Here is an 18237-nt window from a genome sequence, read left to right on the forward strand (position 1 = left end):
CCTGGAAGGTGGGATACCAATGAATGGACTCTTGGTCTTCCTAAGGGACTGTGTAACCAACACTCAGGCCCCTTTAGAAGAAGATTGAAGAAATAAGACATTTAAAACGCTCTCTGATAATTGTGGGAGAAGAACCTCAGTGCCACATTCCTCATTGATAAAGTAGCTTGGCCACTGTACCTTGGACTGGGTGCCAGTTGGTGTGGTCGTAGAACCCCTTATACTGTTATTTCCCACTCCGGGTATGGCTTTTGGCTTAGCCTAGAGGTTAGAGCAGCTTTCTCTGTCTCCTTCCTGGCTGTGTCTGACTGACTCTTGAGGTGTTGATCAGCGTCCTGCTGGTTCATGGCCAGAAGAGAGGAAGTGAGGGCTGTATAATCTTGCTTTTGGGCTCTGACCAGTGTGCTGTGTGAACAAGTGACCGTGCTGATGCTCCTGGGAGCATTCTGCCCAGCTGTCATGGAGACAGGCTTTCCACTTGGGAAGACAGCCATTCCCTGCCTGCAGTCTTAGATATCTATTTTCAACTTTATTTATACAGATGTTTAGGGGGATGACAGTAAAATTGAGTAGCTCTAACACACACACACACATACACACACACACACACACACACACACACACACAAGAAGAAACTTTTTATTTATCTAAGTAGCAGTTCATCTTGATCACAGACTCAATGAATGCTTTCAAAGCTTTTCCTGCTGTGACTGTGTCATATACCTAATTCCAAACATGTCAGCGCAAGGGGAATGCTGGCATGGCGATGTGAGTCTGCTTGTCTGCTCATCGTGTTGCTGGGCGCTTCAGGCCCTGCCCTGTGCCATCATCTAACCATTTGTGGTTGTTTTTGTTTACATGTGTAGGTGATGATATTTGAACTGGCACACCACGTGCAGTCGTTTCTCAGTGAGCATAACAAGCCCCCTCCAAAGTCTTTCCATGAAGAAATGCTGGAAAGGCAGGCTCAGGAGAAACAGCAGAGGTTGCTAGAGGCCAGGCGGAAGGAGGAGGAGGAGGTAAGAAACGGCTGTTGGTCCTGGCCCGGCCTGGTGCCTGCAGGTGTCCATGTGTCTACTCCATCTCTGCCTATGAGTGTGTCTGTGAGTTTTGAAGAAATATGCATTTATGTGAGAGAAGTCCCTATGAGTTCATTGAGAAGAAACATTACCCAGCTGCTCCCTGTAGCCATCTCTGCTGACCTTAGAGCCCATCTCCGGGATGGAGAGAAAGGGGTTGTGTGACTGGGCTTCCTGTGTCTCTAAGCCTACCAAGCTGTACAGGACTTCCCTGGATCTGGAGGCTTTTCTCTTTTAACTGAGAGACGTGTCTAGTGCCCAGTGAGCAGAAGAGCCAGGGTTAAACTGACTTTCATGTACACTTAGTCTGTCCTAAGCAGGAACTGTTTCCTGGCTCTAAAATCCTGTAAGTTGAAGGTGCTTTATACCATGCATTTCCTTCTTGATTTTAATTTAAATTGTTTTCTGTTTATCCAGTTGATCAGCTTACTGAGAACTTAAATGGGTACAGGTTATAGAAAGAGGCATTTGTAGTTGGATTTTTCTGTCCCCCCCCCCCAGACTTCTTATTAATTATGAAAGCTTGACCAATAGCTTAGGCTTGTCCCACTTGCTCTTATAAGTTAAATCAGCCTACCCTCCCCCCCCCCTTTTTTTTCATTTTTCAAGACAGGGTTTCTCTGTGGCTTTGGAGGCTCTCCTGGAACTAGCTCTTATAGACCCAGCTGGCCTCAAATTCACAGAGATCCGCCTGTCTCTGCCTCCTGAGTGCTGGGACTAAAGGCGTGTGCCACCACCGCCTGGCAGAATTAACCCCATGTCTATTTATCTATGTGTTGCTACATGATTCATGGCATTTATCTGTCCTCCTGTGTCTCTTGCTCCTTCTCTGACTGGCTGGCGACTCTGTTCACCACCCATGTTACCCTCTCTCATCCCTCCCTTTCTCCATCCTCTGGCTTCCTTCCTCTTCCAAAGTAGCCCCTTTCTGTTTTCTAGGTGCCTGTGCCCAGCTCGTGGTTCTGCCTTGTTTTGCTACCCTGTGCTGTTATCACTAATCAAGCCTACCCCTCTACATCCCTCATCTTCTGTTGAGATGGGTCTCATCCACTGTTGCTTAGCTGCCACTGAAGTGTGTCTGGTCACTGTTTACAGTACATATTTGCTCATCACTAGAAGTTAGTGGGATTTAACAGTCTTTTTGTACTGCTGTAGCTACCTGTAAGTATAGGTTATGTTCCCACATTTTATATCTTTGCTGTTAATGTGTCTGATGACTTCCTTAATAGTTTCGATGTAATTTAGAGTTCTGGGGAACTAAGAAAAATTGATGAAGATCAAAATACTAGTTTTAATACTTAAAGGGATGATGGAGAAGGCAGATTAAGGTCATGGAAGACAGACATGGTACCTGGGCCTTCACTGCAGACCCAGGCTTCCACCATGCCTGTCCAGGCCCATGGCAGAGCGCAGCCCCGGTACCCGGTCCCTGCACACAGGCAGGTGACAATGCTGACTTAAGTCTGCTTTCCTAGAATGTTGGCAGCACAGATGAGGTGATGAGGTGTGGCTCCTCCAAGCTCTTTGTGTAGATCTCGGGAGACAAGGACTTTGGGTCATGGAAATTTGTAATCTCTCTGTTATGTATGTTTTAGACTGGTATCTGACCCGGTCTGTTTTATTCCAGCAACGGGAAATCCTCCATGAGATTCAGAGAAGGAAAGAGGAGATCAAAGAGGAGAAGAAAAGGAAGGAAATGGCTAAGCAGGTGCTGGCTGTTTTGTGCTGAAGGGTTTACATTTCCTCCTATAAAATGTCTGTTTCCATTGAAGTCACTTTTCCCTCTCATGCTAAAATTTAAAACACAAAACCTTTCATTTATTATGTTTTTGGCTGTTTGTTTTTTCTTATTTGTGGGCTTGAGACAGGATCTTACTATGTATTCTAGGCTGGCTTTGAATTCATAATATTTTGTAGGCTACCCTTATAGCATTTCTTCTGCCTCAGCCCCCCCTAGCTCTGAGAGCACATACATGAGCACTGTGGTGTTTATTGTGTATTTTTAGATTTCCCAAATAGGTGATAAAATTCAGTGTTGTATATTGTCTGTAAATGACTTCAGTTTACATAATTACAGTAATTTATCAAATGAGTACAAAGAGAGGAGATTGGAATTTGGTTAATTAGCTTGAAATAGAATTTTTATTATCAAACAAAAGTTGTTCTTATAAAGAGTGAATGAAACCTTACACACCTGTCTGAAACTTAATTTGGTGCTGGAATGCAGATTTAAAAAGAACAAGCAGCTGCCGTGATGGGGCACTCCTCACTGTCCTTCAGGTATTTGCTGGAAGGTTTCCATGCAGCTGCCGTGATGGGGGCACTCCTCATGGGGGCACTCCTCACTGTCCTTCAGGTATTTGCTGAAAGGTTCCCATGCAACAGGGTCTTTATTTAAGCTTTTATTGTTCTGCTGCCTGTTGTGACTTTAGACACTCTTTTGTGACTGCCTTTTCGCATCTTAAAGACAAAGGGACTGTAGTGAGGCCACCCTTGGGTAAAGATGCATCCAAATCTGATTTTCTGTTGCCTCTGACCTGCCTCCCAGCAGCCATTCTTTTTTTGAACCACCAGTCTCTGATCCTCTCCTAGCTCTATCTCCCGGACTTCCCAAGCAGAGTCTAAGCTCTTTCACATATAAAAATCTCACCTCTGAAAGCTGTGACCTGGACTTCACTTGGTGATCCAGGGTCAGCTTGAGCGATGCCTCGCAATTGTGTGGATATGTGGAGGCTGGGTCAACTTTGCTTCCTCAATTTTTTGCTCCCCCCCTCCCCCTCTTTTTTTTTTTTAATGAGTAGTGTGTTTTGCGTGCACACATGTCCAGTGCCTGAGGAGGCCAGAAGAGGTCATCAGATCCCCTGGGATTAGAGTTATGGACAGTTGTAAATTGCCATGTGGGTGATGAGAATCTAACCCAGGTCCTCTGGAAGAGCAGCCAATGCTCTTAACCGCTGAGCTATCTCTCCAGCCCCCTCAACCTTATTTTTTGAGGCAGGGTCTCTTACTGAACTTGGCTCACTGATTGTCTAGACTGGCTGGCCAGTGAGCCGCCAGGATGCTCCTGTTTCTGCCTCCCTGGTCGCACACCACCACACCCTGTTCTTGCGCTTGCTTGTACAGCCAACCCCCAGTACACATTTTTAAGTTGAGCCTGTTACCCTGTAAACTGTGGTAGTTAGCTGTAATTGTCAACTTGACAATGTGGAACCACTGGGAAGAGAGTTTTATGAGAGATTGTTTACATTGCATTGCATTCAGCCTGTGGAAGGGAGGGGTGTGTCTGGATTGCCAAAAATCCAGCCCACTATAAGGAGCGTAATTCCCTGGTTTTGATCCCTGGGCTGTATTGTTAATCCCAATGGGGAGAATAAGACCATCATCTGAGCCAAATTTGAAGCAAGCTTGGTTTTTATTGGGGTATACCCAAAAGCTGGCCAGCTTGGGTTAAAGAGAACACCCCCAAATCTACCTCTTGGGCTCCTTTCAAGGAGTAAAATCACGAGTAGTTTTACAGAAGGAAGACAATGGGGCAATAAGGAAATTTTAATTTTTTTTTCAAAAAATCATGTGGTCACTGGGCGGTGGTGGTGCACGCCTTTAATCCCAGCACTTGGGAAGCAGGGGCAGGTGGATCTCTGTGAGTTCAAGGCCAGCCTGATCTACAGAGCTAGTTCCAGGATAGCCAAGGCTGTTACACAGAGGAACCCTGTCTTGGAAAAAAAAAAATCATGTGGTCACCCACCATGTGATTAGGAGGGATCAGAAGTGTCAGGGTATTCTCCAAAACAAATCCAGGTCACAGGTTGGGGAAAGTCGGGTTCCAGAAAATAGAGCAGCTCAACTCTCACAGTAAATAGAAACTTATTTTTTTAAAATACAGAATAATTGCTGTGGAGTCAGGTGGTTTCTTCAATATAAGAGCAGAGAAAGTTAGCCAAGTATGAGGCATGCTTATGTCCGTTTCTCTCTGCTCCTGACTATAGATGGATGTGACCAGCTGCCTGAAGCCCCTGCCACAGTGGTGGACTGTGAGCCCGAATTGTGAGCTGAAGTAAACTCTTACTCCTCTAAGTTGCTTCTTGGCAGTGACAGAAATGAAATGAAAGCATCCCCTTCAAATAAGATATTTCTTCTGTACTGTGGGTGATTCCATGCCTTGCTTATCCACTTATGCAGACAACTAATATGGGTCTTATTCTCCCTCTTCTAGGAACGTTTAGAAATGACTAGTTTGCCAAACCAGGATCATGCCTCTAAGAGAGACTCAGCAGGACACAGGGCAGCAGCCATTCTCCATGGCGGCTCTCCCGACTTTGTAGGAAATGGTAAATCCCGGGCAAACTCCTCAGGGAGGTCCAGGTGAGTCCCTCCAACTTCTCCTGTGAGCAGCTAAAAGATGTGGAAGGAAAAAATGGCTTGCAGTGAATGTGGCCCAAGCAGTCAGATAGGAATCTTTTTCTTTCTTCCTTTTTTTTGGGGGGGGGTGTCTTTTGTTTGTTTGTTGGAGACAGGGTTTCTCTGTGTATCCTTGGCTATCCTAGAACTCTCTTTGTAGACCAGGCTGACCTTGAACTCACAGAGATCCACCTGCCTCTTGAGGGCCAGAATTAGAGGCGTGCTCCACCACTGCCCAGTCTCAAATAGAAACTTAATACTTTGTTTAGCACTATTGTGGCAATCTGTTAGCTAGCTATATGAAACCATGTTCTTATTTAACACTTTCTAAGTAACTTCGTGTATTTGTTTTTGTGGTGAAACTACCACTAAGCTGCACCCCAACCCTCTTCATCTTATTTGGAAGAAAATCTTACTTGTAGACCAGGTTGCCCTTAAAGTTGATCCTCCTGCCTCAGCCTCCTGCTTGGCTCTGAGCACCTAATGGAGCCGTCTATGCATTTTACAATCTCACTTCTAGTACAATTTTATTTGACTTTTAATGGTTTAAAGATTTTATTCATCTGAATCATCATTATCCACTCAAATTTCATATTTCATGCTGTGTGTGTTCGAGCCTATAACTTTTTTGTGGTGGTGGGTAGGGGAGACAGGTTCTTATATAAGCTAGGTTGACTTCACTCAGACTTGCTATGTAGCCAAGGATGACCTTGGACTTCCAGTCCTCCTACTGTTCATGCGTTTGTGTGTGTGTGTGTGTGTGTGTGTGTGTGTGTGTGTGTGTGTGTGTGTGTGTGTGTGTGTGTGCCGTGGACCACATTTGGAAGAGAGCCACTTTGGGTTCCATTCTTCCCCACATTTAGCTGAGTCAGCACATCAGAATGGAGAGGTGCAGCACAGCAGGCCTGCTCACCTCACAGCCAGGCTACAGAGGCAGGAAGTGCTGAAGTCCTACTAGGCCTTGCCTACGGACACTACCAATTCCCAGGAGCACGGGGATGCTTTTAGCACATGGGCCTTGTGGTGCATTCTAGTTCGAAACTGCAGCAGGTACACTTTTGGCCTTGGTGGCGGTATTGGACAGCAGTGCAATGCAGACACTGGTACCTGACACATGGTCAGTTGGCATGGGCCACATGGTGACCATTGCTGCTTGACAAGAGTTTCAGCATTTCAACATTACAGACCACCCCTTTTTACTTTCATTTTTAATGATTCCCAATATTAACGCCTTTCCCTTTGGAAATTTTACGTGGGCTTTGGTAGAGGATAAAAATATGTACAATGATAGCATCTCTAAACAAAATAATTCTTTGGAAAATAATCCCTGCCACCCAGACCTAGGAATTCCATTGTGCCTTCCTAATCACACCAAGAACAGGAAAGTTAAGATTCACTATGCACACCTGATCCCAAGGATGAAATGCCTACAATTCAGATCCATGAGAAAAGAGTAAGAAATCAGGACCTTCCCTTTTGGAAGCATTATGAGGAGAACAGACCCATATAATAAAACTAGGAAATTGCAATATAATAGCATCTTCTCCCCAGAAGAAGTCCTTTCCCAAGGTCAGGCATTTGGATAAGAGTCTCCATTCCCAGGGAGCTTGAAGAAAGTTCCTGCTTGCTGAAGTGATGTTTCCCCAAACTCCGAGCCAGCCATAACCAGACAGACCCTAGACTGACATCACTGCCTGTAGACACCACTGGCCTCGTGGAGGTGCTGTGCGCCAGGGGTCAGAAGCTGCCTCGTGAGTGGAGTGGGTCCCGAAAGGTCCTTCTAGCCCAGTTTTTCACGAATCCTGAGAAAATAGTAGGCATTGCTGATGGGCTTTTGCCTCCTTATTCCTTATTCTATTTTTTCTGTTTTACTTTTTTATTTAAATTACAAACAAGCTTGTATTCCTTATTCTAAATTCTGTTCATTGGTGATGTACTGTTCAGCCTCCATAATTGTTCTTGATGTCAGTTTCTCCTGGCTGGGCATGTGCCACACTTATTTTTTTTTTCTTTTCTTTCTTTTTTTTTTTTTTGGTTTTACAAGACAGGGTTTCTCTGTATTGTTTTGGAGGCTGTCGGTCCAGCCTGGCCTGGAACTCACAGAGATCCACCTGCCTCTGCCTGCCGAGTGCTGGGATTAAAGGCGTGCGCCACCACCACCCGGCCTGTGCCACACTTATTATTTATTGACATTTTTCACTTTTAAAATCATCTCCACTTTTCCGCTAGTCCTGATTATCCTCTTAACACTTTTATTTTATGTACCTATGTGTTTATTATTTGTCCATGTGTTTACTTATTTGTTGCAGTGCTGGAGGTGACAGTCAAGGCCTTGTATGTACTGGGCAAGTGCTATGTGTACCACTAAGCTACACCCCAACCCTAGCACTGCTAATAGTTGTACTGAGGTAGTCAGTTTTTTTTTCAGTTCTTTGAGAATCTCATCCAGTGTGTTTTACCAGCCCCACCCCCTCCCAAATTCAGCCCCCATCTCCCCCCCCAACTTTGTGTCCCCCTTTTCTTTAACCCACAAGTTCAGTTTGTGCTGCTCATGTATCCTTGGATGTGTGGTGTTCCACTGGAGCCTGGCCTGCTTTACCAAGGGCTAAACTCAAAGAAAAGTGACCTCTCTCTCCCAGCAGCTACCAGTTGCCAGTAGCGGCTCAGCTAGGGGTGGAACTTCATGTCCCCTCCCCTTTCCACGCTGGCTTGAGTCTGCATGGCGATTGTGCATGCTGTCACAATCACTGTGAGTTCATTTGTGCTACTGCCCTGATGTATCCAGAGAATACTGTTCCTTGTGTCCATTCACCACTCTGGCTTTTAAAGTCTTTCCAGCTTCTCTTCTGCAGTGATCCCTGAGCCTTGGGAGGAGGAGGGTGTGATACAGATGTCCACTTAGGACTGAGCACTCCACAGTCTCTAATACTCTGTACCGCGGCCCCTTGAGGGTCTCTGTATCAATCACCATCTACTGCAAAGAGAGGCTGCTTTGATGAGAAATGCACTGATCTGAGTATAGCAATGTCAATGGGAATTGATTAATACAATGTTAAGAGAAGCTTTTTCTTTGCTAGCTGCTTTGGTTTATCACCCGCCAGTCGCCTGGGCTCTGCCTCGATGTAGTCCCCAAATAAACACACAAGACGCTGTATTAATTATGAAGCTGTTGGCCTTGCTTGTTTCTAACTGGCTAGCTCTGACTTAAGTAATTACCCCATGATTGTTAATCTAAGTATGTCTCTTACCGGAGAATAGTTCCAGGCTTCCTACCCCAATGGCGGTTACATCTCGACTCCTTGTCTTTCTCCTTCCTAGAATCCTCCTGGACTCCTAGTCCCTCCTATCTTGGTTCCCTATAGGCTCAACAGTACTTTATTGACAAATGCACAGGACTTCCCCCAACAATACAACGTCCATATTTTAACTAAATCGTAATAGTAAGTTCTCTTCTGGGACCTGGGACCTGTCTAGCCATAGGTTCTTGGCCCAACAATGGTGCTAGGTATGGGTTTCATCTTGTGGAGTGTGACTTAAAGCCAGTCAAAGTAGTTGGTTACTTCCATGATGTTCATGCCACTGTTATCTCGTCAGGGCCAACCTTACTGTAGTCACAGTGTTCACAGCTGGGCCAGATCAGTGATTGCTTGACCCTCGTGTAGTGAGCACAGCTCCTTCTAACACTCTGAAATCTAGCCGGTAGGGATGAAGCTTACAGGTCAGTACCATTTTAGTATCTCCATGTTCTGTGACTCAAGTATGTGGTGACAGATCTTCTAACACACCTTCAAACCTGTCAACTGAAGGATTTTGAGGTGGCCTGGACTAAAAGGACTGTGTAGCACTGTCTTCTGGCTGGGGCAGAGCTCAAACTGAGGGCTTCTGGGTCCCTCATGTGAGTCTATTGTATGGTTTTGGAGCTTTGTGTCCTTTTCTTTGCAAACCTCAGTGTGCTCCTGTTTGCACAAGAAGAGGCTTAAACAGAACTGCAGCGTATGGGTTATGTCCCAGCATTTCAAATATGTATGACATGTGCCTGGTATAAGATCCTATATGGTCAAGGAAGGCACAAGTTGCAGATCTGGAAGCAGAGACACTGGGCTATGACTGAGCAGTTTTTGTATCCGGGAGAAAGTTAGAGATGTCCACACAGGACAGAGAGCAAGAGATGAGAGGGACGTAGGACTAGGGAAGCCTCGTAGGTAACCATGCCACCAACCAAAGTCAAAGGACCACAGGAAAATAAAACTATATTTGACAGCAGAGGAAGGCGATGTTGGTTCCTTGTGGCTGCCGTGGTGGGAGTAAATGGTATGGCAGCTGGAGTGCAGACAGCAAGAGCAGTAGTTTGAATATGAAGAGCCGAGATAAGTGTGTGGCAAGTGGAGCCCGAGAGGGCAGTGTGGGGATGAGAGGGATAGACTGAACATTCAGGACAGAGGAACTAGCTGATGGACCAAGATATCAGATAACATACAGAACAGCGGCATTACCTACAGTCTGTCCTCAGTGTTGACTGCTGCCAGAGCCAGCTTTCTGTATGGTAGGACTCTAGGGATCATGGATTTCCCTCTGTGCTCCTTGTTCAGCAAAAGTAAATGTCACAGGTTTCGAGATCTGCAGATATAATTAGAGTTTCTAATGAGTGTCCAAGCATTTATAAGCTCTCACCTTTGCTGCTTGTTAATTATTTTTGCATTCTAATGCCCCAGCTTGTGCTTCCCATCCATAGTAGAGGAAGAAGGGGAAAGGAGGGCATGGGAGGGATAACAGGGAAAAGAAACAAAAAATAGAGAGCTTGATATTTTGGGACAGTCATGGAGGGGAATTACAGGAAGTGTCTATCAAAACCAGTAAGAGAATGAGGTCCAGACTGATAGGACTCTGAGCCTCTGGGCTTTGAGGGACGAAGGTAAACTGCTACATCCAGTTGGACTTCCTGCAGTGATGGACAGACAGTTGGACTTTCTGTGATGATGAATGTTCCATCTCTAGTCAGTACAGTAACCACCAGCCCCAGGTGGTGATTAAGGACAAAAGAACTTAATGTCTTTGGTTGTATGTGTGGGTGTGTGGTGGGCTTGTGTGGAGGTCAACTTTGTAGAGTTGGTTTTCTTCAGGGATTAACCTCGGGCCATTAGGCTTTTGAGATGAGCATCTTTACCCACTGAGCCGTCTTGCCAGTCAAAATCTGAATTTTAATTTCACCTTGAATGGAGTTTATGGCATTCCTGTATGAAAGGGAACAGTGGGAGATGGGCAGTAGTTTTTCCATTAGAGTCTTCAACTCTTTCACCAGCAGATACTGAGACTGCACTGAACGGCCTAATGATTAGGAGGGATGGAAGGTCAAGAATTTCCTGTGTGAATCGTAAGTTAAAGGAAAAAAAAACATTGTCCCGATTTATTTTTAAGGCGAGAACGTCAACATTCTGTCTGTAGTGGTGAAGCCTCTCCGGGCTCGTGTGAAATCCTGTATTTCTGTGTGGGTAGCCCTGATCAGCTCATGGTGCACAAAGGGAAATGTGTTGGTGAGTAAACTAGCCAAGTTCTTTAGTGACAAAAGTTAATCCTGATGTAACAGCAGACTGGAGACTGGCATCTCCGCCAGCACAGTCCAAGGAGGAGCCCCTCCTTAACAGGAAGGGGCAGTTCTGGCTCCCACCCCTCCCTAACAGGAAGGGGCAGTTCTGGCTCCCATCCCTCCCTAACAGGAAGGGGCAGTTCTGGCTCCCACCCTCATGCCCAGGGCGAGCAGCTCCTCAGATCCTCTAATGTAACATGGAAACAAAGCATCTCTTGAAAATGTACAGTGGACACATAGTCCTAAATGTTGCATCATGGCATCTGGTATGGTGAGATGTATAAACAAAATGAGCCCTGATGCTTGTGATCTTTAATAACCAAATCGCTGTTTTTTTCCTTTGTGGTGGTGGGGATTGAACCAAGATCCTTGTGCATGCTGAGCCAGTACTAGACCACTGAGTCACATCCTGGCCCCCACATCTCCTCCTCTCAAGTTACCATCCATCCGCCTGGCATTTTCCTACATGGCACATTATGCCTGGCCAGAAAAAAAAGGCAAACTATTTTTTTCTATTATCTTATTTAGCAGTTGTCTCTGGTGGCTACTTGGAATGAACCTTTTTCTGAAAGTCAAGATTTCCATTATTTTTAAAATCTAGTTTCTTACATTGACTTTCTCTGCCATATAGACAAGCTGCTAGGACTTGCTTTCATGTTGTAAGTTTAATAGTTAACTTTTGCTTTCAATCTATAAATGTTCTTGCCAGAATTAATGGATAGCATATCTAAAATCAAGCGTGCTTGCTTGCAGCCCTTTTCTGTTCATTTTAAGGTGGTACAAATAAGCCAGAGGACAGCCATTGAGTGAGCAGCAGATGGAGGGGGAGAAACCAACATCTGAAGAGTCTGTGGGCTGACCACTCAACCTGGCTACTCCAGCAGCAGCCTAGACAGGCAGGACTCTGCAGACACAGGGCTGCCATATTCAAAACAGCCACTAGGCAGAGTCAAGACCATGGCAGAGGTGGTTGGCTTTAGATTTGAGCCTGTCCTTGACTCGGACATTTGGTGTTCATGAACTGTCAGCATGAAGCTCCCTGCTTTAATAACCTGGGAAGTCAGGAAGGCAAAGTGCTTGGGCTCTTAGTTTTACTGGTGTATGTTGGTTAGAGTTACCTTCAGTGATTTCATTAGGAGACACATTGTAAACTATCAAGAATAAATTATTTATTTTCTTATAATGGGCCTGGCATTGTAACTAGTCCCTAATTTTCTGTGAAGTTTCTTTTAACCATCAACTATTATTTTTATTTTGGAGAACAGCAGACTGATGTTTGGTTTTCAGCTTAAAGTTGCTGGAGCTAGAGATAGTAGAGAGGGGTTTATGGCTGCGGATGAGACTGACAACTGTCTGGATAAGTAATTGTTGCCGGCGTGTGGCAGCTCCAGTCAGTGTCCCGCTGACGCTTCTCCTTCAGCGTTGTCTCGTTACCATGACAAGATTCCTTGGGTTGCCTCCACCAAGAAAGAGGTGATAGGAGGGCAGCAAAATAAAATTCTAATTTAATCCCTAGCAGTTATGGAATGTCTAGCTAGTGCTTAGTGGGTAGCTTAGTGGGTAGGGGCACTTACCTGGCAACATGAGTTAGATAGCCAAAAACCACATGGTAGAAGGAAATAAGTGATCCGCAAAAGTTGTCTTCTGACCACCCCACACATATGTGCATGTGCATACACATACAATAAATAAGTGTTACATATAACATATGTGTGTATATATTATATATATGAGATAATGCACACTGGGCAACATACAATTTCATGTGGATCATGTCATCCTCCATCCCATAAACTCTCAGTGTCACCGTCTCCAGTGAGCTGCTCGATACATGTTTCTAAAGTCGCTTCCTTTAGTTGACAAGTTTCCAAACATCCAGGTTTTTCCCTCTTAGGCTAAGACTTTTAGGAGTCATTATGACTAGCAAATAACTGGATTATTGTAATTAAAATCAGCATTTCCCTGAAGTAAAAACTACCTTGTTAAATGCAGAGTCTAAGTGAGTGAATTCGGCCATACTTCTTCAAAGTACTTATGCTGAAACTGTCTTCTAGATGCAGGTTATTTCTGCTTCTGATTTTTCAATTGGAAAACATAATTATCAGTGGCTTTTAAGTGATTTTTTCTTCATTTTGAAAGTGAGGTAATGTCATGAAAAAAAAGTCTTTTGCACTAAGAGGAAGGGTTAGGCTGTGGGATAGCTGGTCAGTAAAGTGCTTACAAGAAGACCTGACTTCAACCCCAGAACCCAGTTCAAATAGTAAAGAGAGGTAAGTGTGATGGTGTGCACTTGGAACACTAGTGCTGGGGAGGTGGGCAGATTCTTAGGGCCAGAGAAAGACCCTGCCTCAAAAATAGCAAGAGGACCAGTACCCAAGCCATACATACACAGTCTCATATTCTGTCTGTCTGTCTGTCTGTCTGTCTGTATCTATCTATCTATCTATCTATAGATATAGATATAGATATATAATACACACACTTCATATACGCACACACAAGGATAGATTACTATATTATTGGTGGTTCTCAACTGGAGGAGTTAGTAACTGGGGTCATTTGGTGATACCTGAAGACTACTTGTTTTCCATGCTAAGAACTGAACCCCATGCCTAGCACATACTTGGCAAGCACTCTACTGCTGAGCTACTCCAGTCTGCAGGTATGTTTGATGGCTGATGCTACTGGCATCCTAACTTGTTGACAGCCGGCCACTAAGCATCCCCCTACAACCAAGGACTGTCTGGCCTGGTGCTACATATGCTGTGATGAGGTAAATTAAGAAAAAGAAAAAAAGTAGTATAGAGGAAAGGAAAATAAAAGTTTAAAAAAATATCTTTTTCTATTATAATCATTAATGGCAATGTAGATTTTTGTACAACAGTATGCCTATTAGCTAGCTAAGTGCACCACTTTCTAGCCTTAACTGTCATTTCTAGTTCTTATTCTCCAAAATATTGGGCAGTTTGGCTTTGCTGAGCATAATCAGAGTTTATGCCACTGATTATGATTTTCAAATTAGACTAAAAGCTGTTTGTACTGTATGCACTAATCTGTATTAGTGGAGTGACCTTGAGGTGCCCTTCCTGCTGAGCTGTGTGAAAGAAGGCAGACATGGCTAGCAAGGGGAGCTGCTGAGGAAAGAAGATCCAGTAAGCTGCTGTTCTCTTTATCTTTGCCGATGCTAAGATCTCATCATTGATTCTGAACTTTCCACAGTTGGTATTTGAAGGCTTGGGTTGTATTGGTAATTAATAAAAATTGATTACAAACGGACATGTGTTATACTAAATGATTCTTTTCATAGTTAGCATGTGGTACCCATTGCTGGAGTTAAAGTACACCACACATGTGAATGTGTATGTGCATGCATGTGTGCCCAGACACATGCACACACATGTATGCACACATACATTTACAGAAAACGGAAGTGAACGCAGTGACCTTTTCTGTCTTTCTGCAGGCAGTGACGAGCAGCTGGGGAAGGTGGTATACAACGCTTTGGAAACAGCCACGGGCAGCTTTGTCTTGTTGTATGAGTGGGTCCTTCAGTGGCAGAAAAAGATGGGTCCTTTCCTTACCAGTCAAGAAAGAGAGAAGATCGATAAGTGCAGAAAGCAAGTAGGTAACCCCACACGCTGTCACACACCTGCGATTCCCAGGACTCGGAAGCAGAGGAGGGAAACCAGGTCAGGCTCATCCTAAGCTACATGGCAAGTTTGAGGCCAGCCTGGGCTACACGAACCCTTGTCTCAGATTCAAAAAAAAAAAAAAAAAAAGGAAGAAAAAGATCAGTGAGTGTTTTCCATGGCTGACCAGAGGCCTAATCTCAAGCTGTGAATGATGAAGCAAAAGGCCTGTGTTCTGTTGGCTCCCACAGGTGGTCCTCAGAGCGTGAGGACCATGGGAGACGTCTGCCTGGCTGGGGTTAATTACCACTGCAGAGCTGTGCCCATTGCAATCACTTATATTTTCACTGCCCTTTTAAGATGCTGCTTTAAAACTGAATTTTGAGGGTTCAGAGTTTCCTTTTGTTTTTGTGCAGTTCTGGGAATAAGGAAAGAATTTTACATGAGTTTATAATGCTGAACTCAGGGAAGCATTTAATAGTGTATGTTGCCTTTCTTAATGAAGAGATTAGATAGAAAACAACCAAAAGCAAAAGAATTCTGAAGCACACCAAAATCAAGTTATTTTTGGATGGTGCTCATATAAATAAGTTTGAGGATTTTTCCTTTTTGTGTTTTATATGTATATAAATTTCCTTTGTGAGTGCTAGAAATTAAATTAAGGTCTCCTGCCTGCTGGATAGAGGGTCTACCACTGACCTATATCCCCACCCCCCAGATTTTAAATTTTTTACAATAACCCTTGGTATAATTAGAAAATGCTATTTTACATATGATGTTTCTTTTTTTTCTGCTGGCCATATCACCCCAAAAATAAATAAAATTGATTTTAAAAGCCACTCAGCAATTTTTATGGTATTTGCACCAATTTTTGACATTGAAGTTGATAATTAGCTAAAATTCCTTGCATTTTTATGTACTGTCAGGTTGATCCACCAGTTTAGGGCAAGATTTGGGTCATGGCATCTTGCTTTCCTGTCTTTGAAAGGGTATGTATGTCTACTTCACCTCACTGTTGAAGTGAAACACCACTTAAGGTCATTTGCCTCATGCTCTTCTCAGATTCAAGGAGCAGAGACGGAATTCAGCTCCCTGGTGAAATTGAGCCATCCAAATGTCGTACGCTACTTTGCAATGAACTCCAGAGAGCAGGAGGACTCCATCGTGGTAGACATTTTGGCAGAGCACATCAGTGGGATCTCTCTTGCTGCACACCTGAGTCACTCAGGCCCAATCCCTGTGCACCAGCTGCGCAAGTACACTGCTCAGCTCCTGGCGGGCCTGGATTACCTGCACAGCAACTCCGTGGTACACAAGGTTCTGAGTGCGTCCAGTGTCTTGGTAGATGCCGAGGGCACTGTAAAGATAACGGACTACAGCATCTCTAAGCGTCTGGCAGACATTTGCAAAGAAGATGTATTTGAGCAAACTCGAGTTCGATTTAGTGACAGTGCCCTGCCTTATAAAACAGGAAAGAAAGGGGATGTGTGGCGGCTTGGCCTTCTGCTGTTGTCTCTTAGCCAAGGACAGGAGTGTGCGGAGTACCCTGTGACCATCCCCAGTGACTTACCAGCTGACTTCCAAGACTTCCTGAAGAAGTGAGTATCACTGATGGCTCAGCTGCACTTTCCTCCTATGTGTCTAAGGAATGGGGAAGCTGAGACCTGAGGAGAGGAGCCAGGGTGAGTTCCTTTCCCAGGCTCCTGTGTTCTGTTTCCTCATTCTCCTAAACACACTTGAGTTTAATAATTGATTCTTAAACTGCTTTTGGGAGACTGCCTGGAATGCTCTAGAATTTCCCCCATTCCTGTCTATCCCACACGTGTTGGCAGTAGTAAGAGGAGAGGTGGCCTGCGTGTTCCATATGGTAGACCTTCTCCATTCGCTTTGCTGCTGAGTCCTGAGAGACCAAAGAGGAGGCCTCAGGAAACCAGTTGTTAAGTGTGTTTCTGCTTCTTTCTTCCTGGCTATTCCTCTCCAGTGGCTCTCTCACTCAGCCAGGTCAGACGAGCAAAGACTGCCAGTTTCCCGCCAGAGGATTTTCCATATTTGTGAATCACAGGCACATAATCATTACAAAGCCAGCTTTAAAAGAATTGGGGCGTGTGTGGTGTGTATGTGTGGGGGGTGTGTGTGTGTAGCTGTGTGTCTGTGTCCTTGTATTTGTCTGTATCTATGAGTGCAAGAACCCACTGCCATTTTGTGCGTGGAGTCAGGGAACGACTTCCTGGAGTGTGTTCTCTCCTTCACAGTGGGCCCGGGGGCTCAAACTCAGGCTATGGGGCAGGTGCTTTCTCCCACTGCCATCTCCCTGGTCCAGAGTCAGGATCGTCCAGCTGGAGAGAATCCTTAATGGGAGGCTTCCCTTGGACCTAAAGTGTTTGTCCAGGTCATTCCCCTCAGGGTTTTCTACCCTAGCCCCAAATGTTCTCGTCTAAGCCAGTGCTTCCATCTTAGTTTCTAATAAGAGGGAACACGATTTGGGTTTCTTCAGTACCCCCTGGTCCAGCCTCCTTCATCTCCCTGCATTCCTTTCTCTTGCCTGAACATTTCTCTTGACCGTCTCCAGTTGGCCTGACCCATAGTGATCTCTTGTCACTCACCAGCTCACTATTGGAGCATCTTGTTTTTGTCAGGGATGAACTGCATAGGTGATGGTGGCCACATAAGACTAAGTGTGACATTGGAGCTGTGTTCATATATGCAGCACACTCCATAAACCACCTGATGACGCATTCTCAGGCTGTGCCCTGTTATTAAGCAACACATAGCATTTAAACAAGGTTGTTGATGTGTCACAGAAAGTAGCCGCACTAGATCATTCATTTGAGGAAAGGGGCCAACTCTGATTCTGTATGTAATATTCTCTCCTTAGAGAATATAAACCTTTAAGGTTTTAAAGAAATCTATTTCTTTTAAATGAAATAGAACTTTAAAGGCATTTATTTAAATGCACTCCACAATGACGATGACTGAAATGACAGAGGGCATGATGAGTCCCTAGTGGAAAATCTTCCTTCCATCTTTCCCATGTCACCTTGAGCTGAGCCCTCTACTCCTGTCTGCTGGTCAGGAGTGTTTCAGTCCAGGGTGGCAGTAATGGATTCAGAAACGACACAGGAGGTTTACACAGAAGGTGTTTTCACCTCAGTAACAAGCAGTGGGTTGGACGGTTGAGACTCTCCTGGTCTCTCCTTACAGAAACAGCTGCCCTCTGTCACTTCTGAAGTTGAGATCTGAGATTTGTTCTGACTCTGTTACCATAACTACCATCTGGGGTGCTGTGTGTATTCCTCTCTCCAGGGAGGGCTCTGATGGACTGCTTGCTTGGGGGTGGAAAACAGTTGGGGTGTTAGGTGTTAGAGGCTTTGCTCTCTATCCCAGTTAGCAAAAGAAGCAAATAATCTACGAAAGCACAGTGGATCCCTTCTGTGATCCCTGCCTTACTTAGTCAGCACCCTGGGAAGTCAGGGCGAGGTGGGGAAGAGCTGGGGTCAGATGGTGTTCAGGTCCCAACAAGATCCTGGTAGCTTCCCATACCTGAAAA

General features: G+C 44.8%; 1 protein-coding gene across 3 annotated transcripts in view; it reads left to right on the plus strand.

Moving 5' to 3' along the window:
- The window catches only part of Eif2ak4 (eukaryotic translation initiation factor 2 alpha kinase 4), a 95670-nt gene that overhangs the window by 18877 nt on the left and 58556 nt on the right, over positions 1-18237 (plus strand). For all 3 annotated transcript variants that reach the window (XR_005877333.1, XM_040746032.1, XM_040746033.1), the window contains exons 4-9: positions 867-1019; positions 2707-2787; positions 5293-5441; positions 10893-11008; positions 14525-14682; positions 15753-16288. Coding sequence is in view for 2 of the 3 variants with exons in the window: in XM_040746032.1 (XP_040601966.1) it covers positions 867-1019; positions 2707-2787; positions 5293-5441; positions 10893-11008; positions 14525-14682; positions 15753-16288 (1193 nt within the window). In the remaining variant the exon portion in view is untranslated. The remainder of the gene's footprint in view (positions 1-866; positions 1020-2706; positions 2788-5292; positions 5442-10892; positions 11009-14524; positions 14683-15752; positions 16289-18237) is intronic.

The sequence above is a fragment of the Mesocricetus auratus genome, unplaced genomic scaffold (assembly GCF_017639785.1).
Source record: "Mesocricetus auratus isolate SY011 unplaced genomic scaffold, BCM_Maur_2.0 Super-Scaffold_100004, whole genome shotgun sequence".
NCBI lineage: Eukaryota > Metazoa > Chordata > Mammalia > Rodentia > Cricetidae > Mesocricetus > Mesocricetus auratus.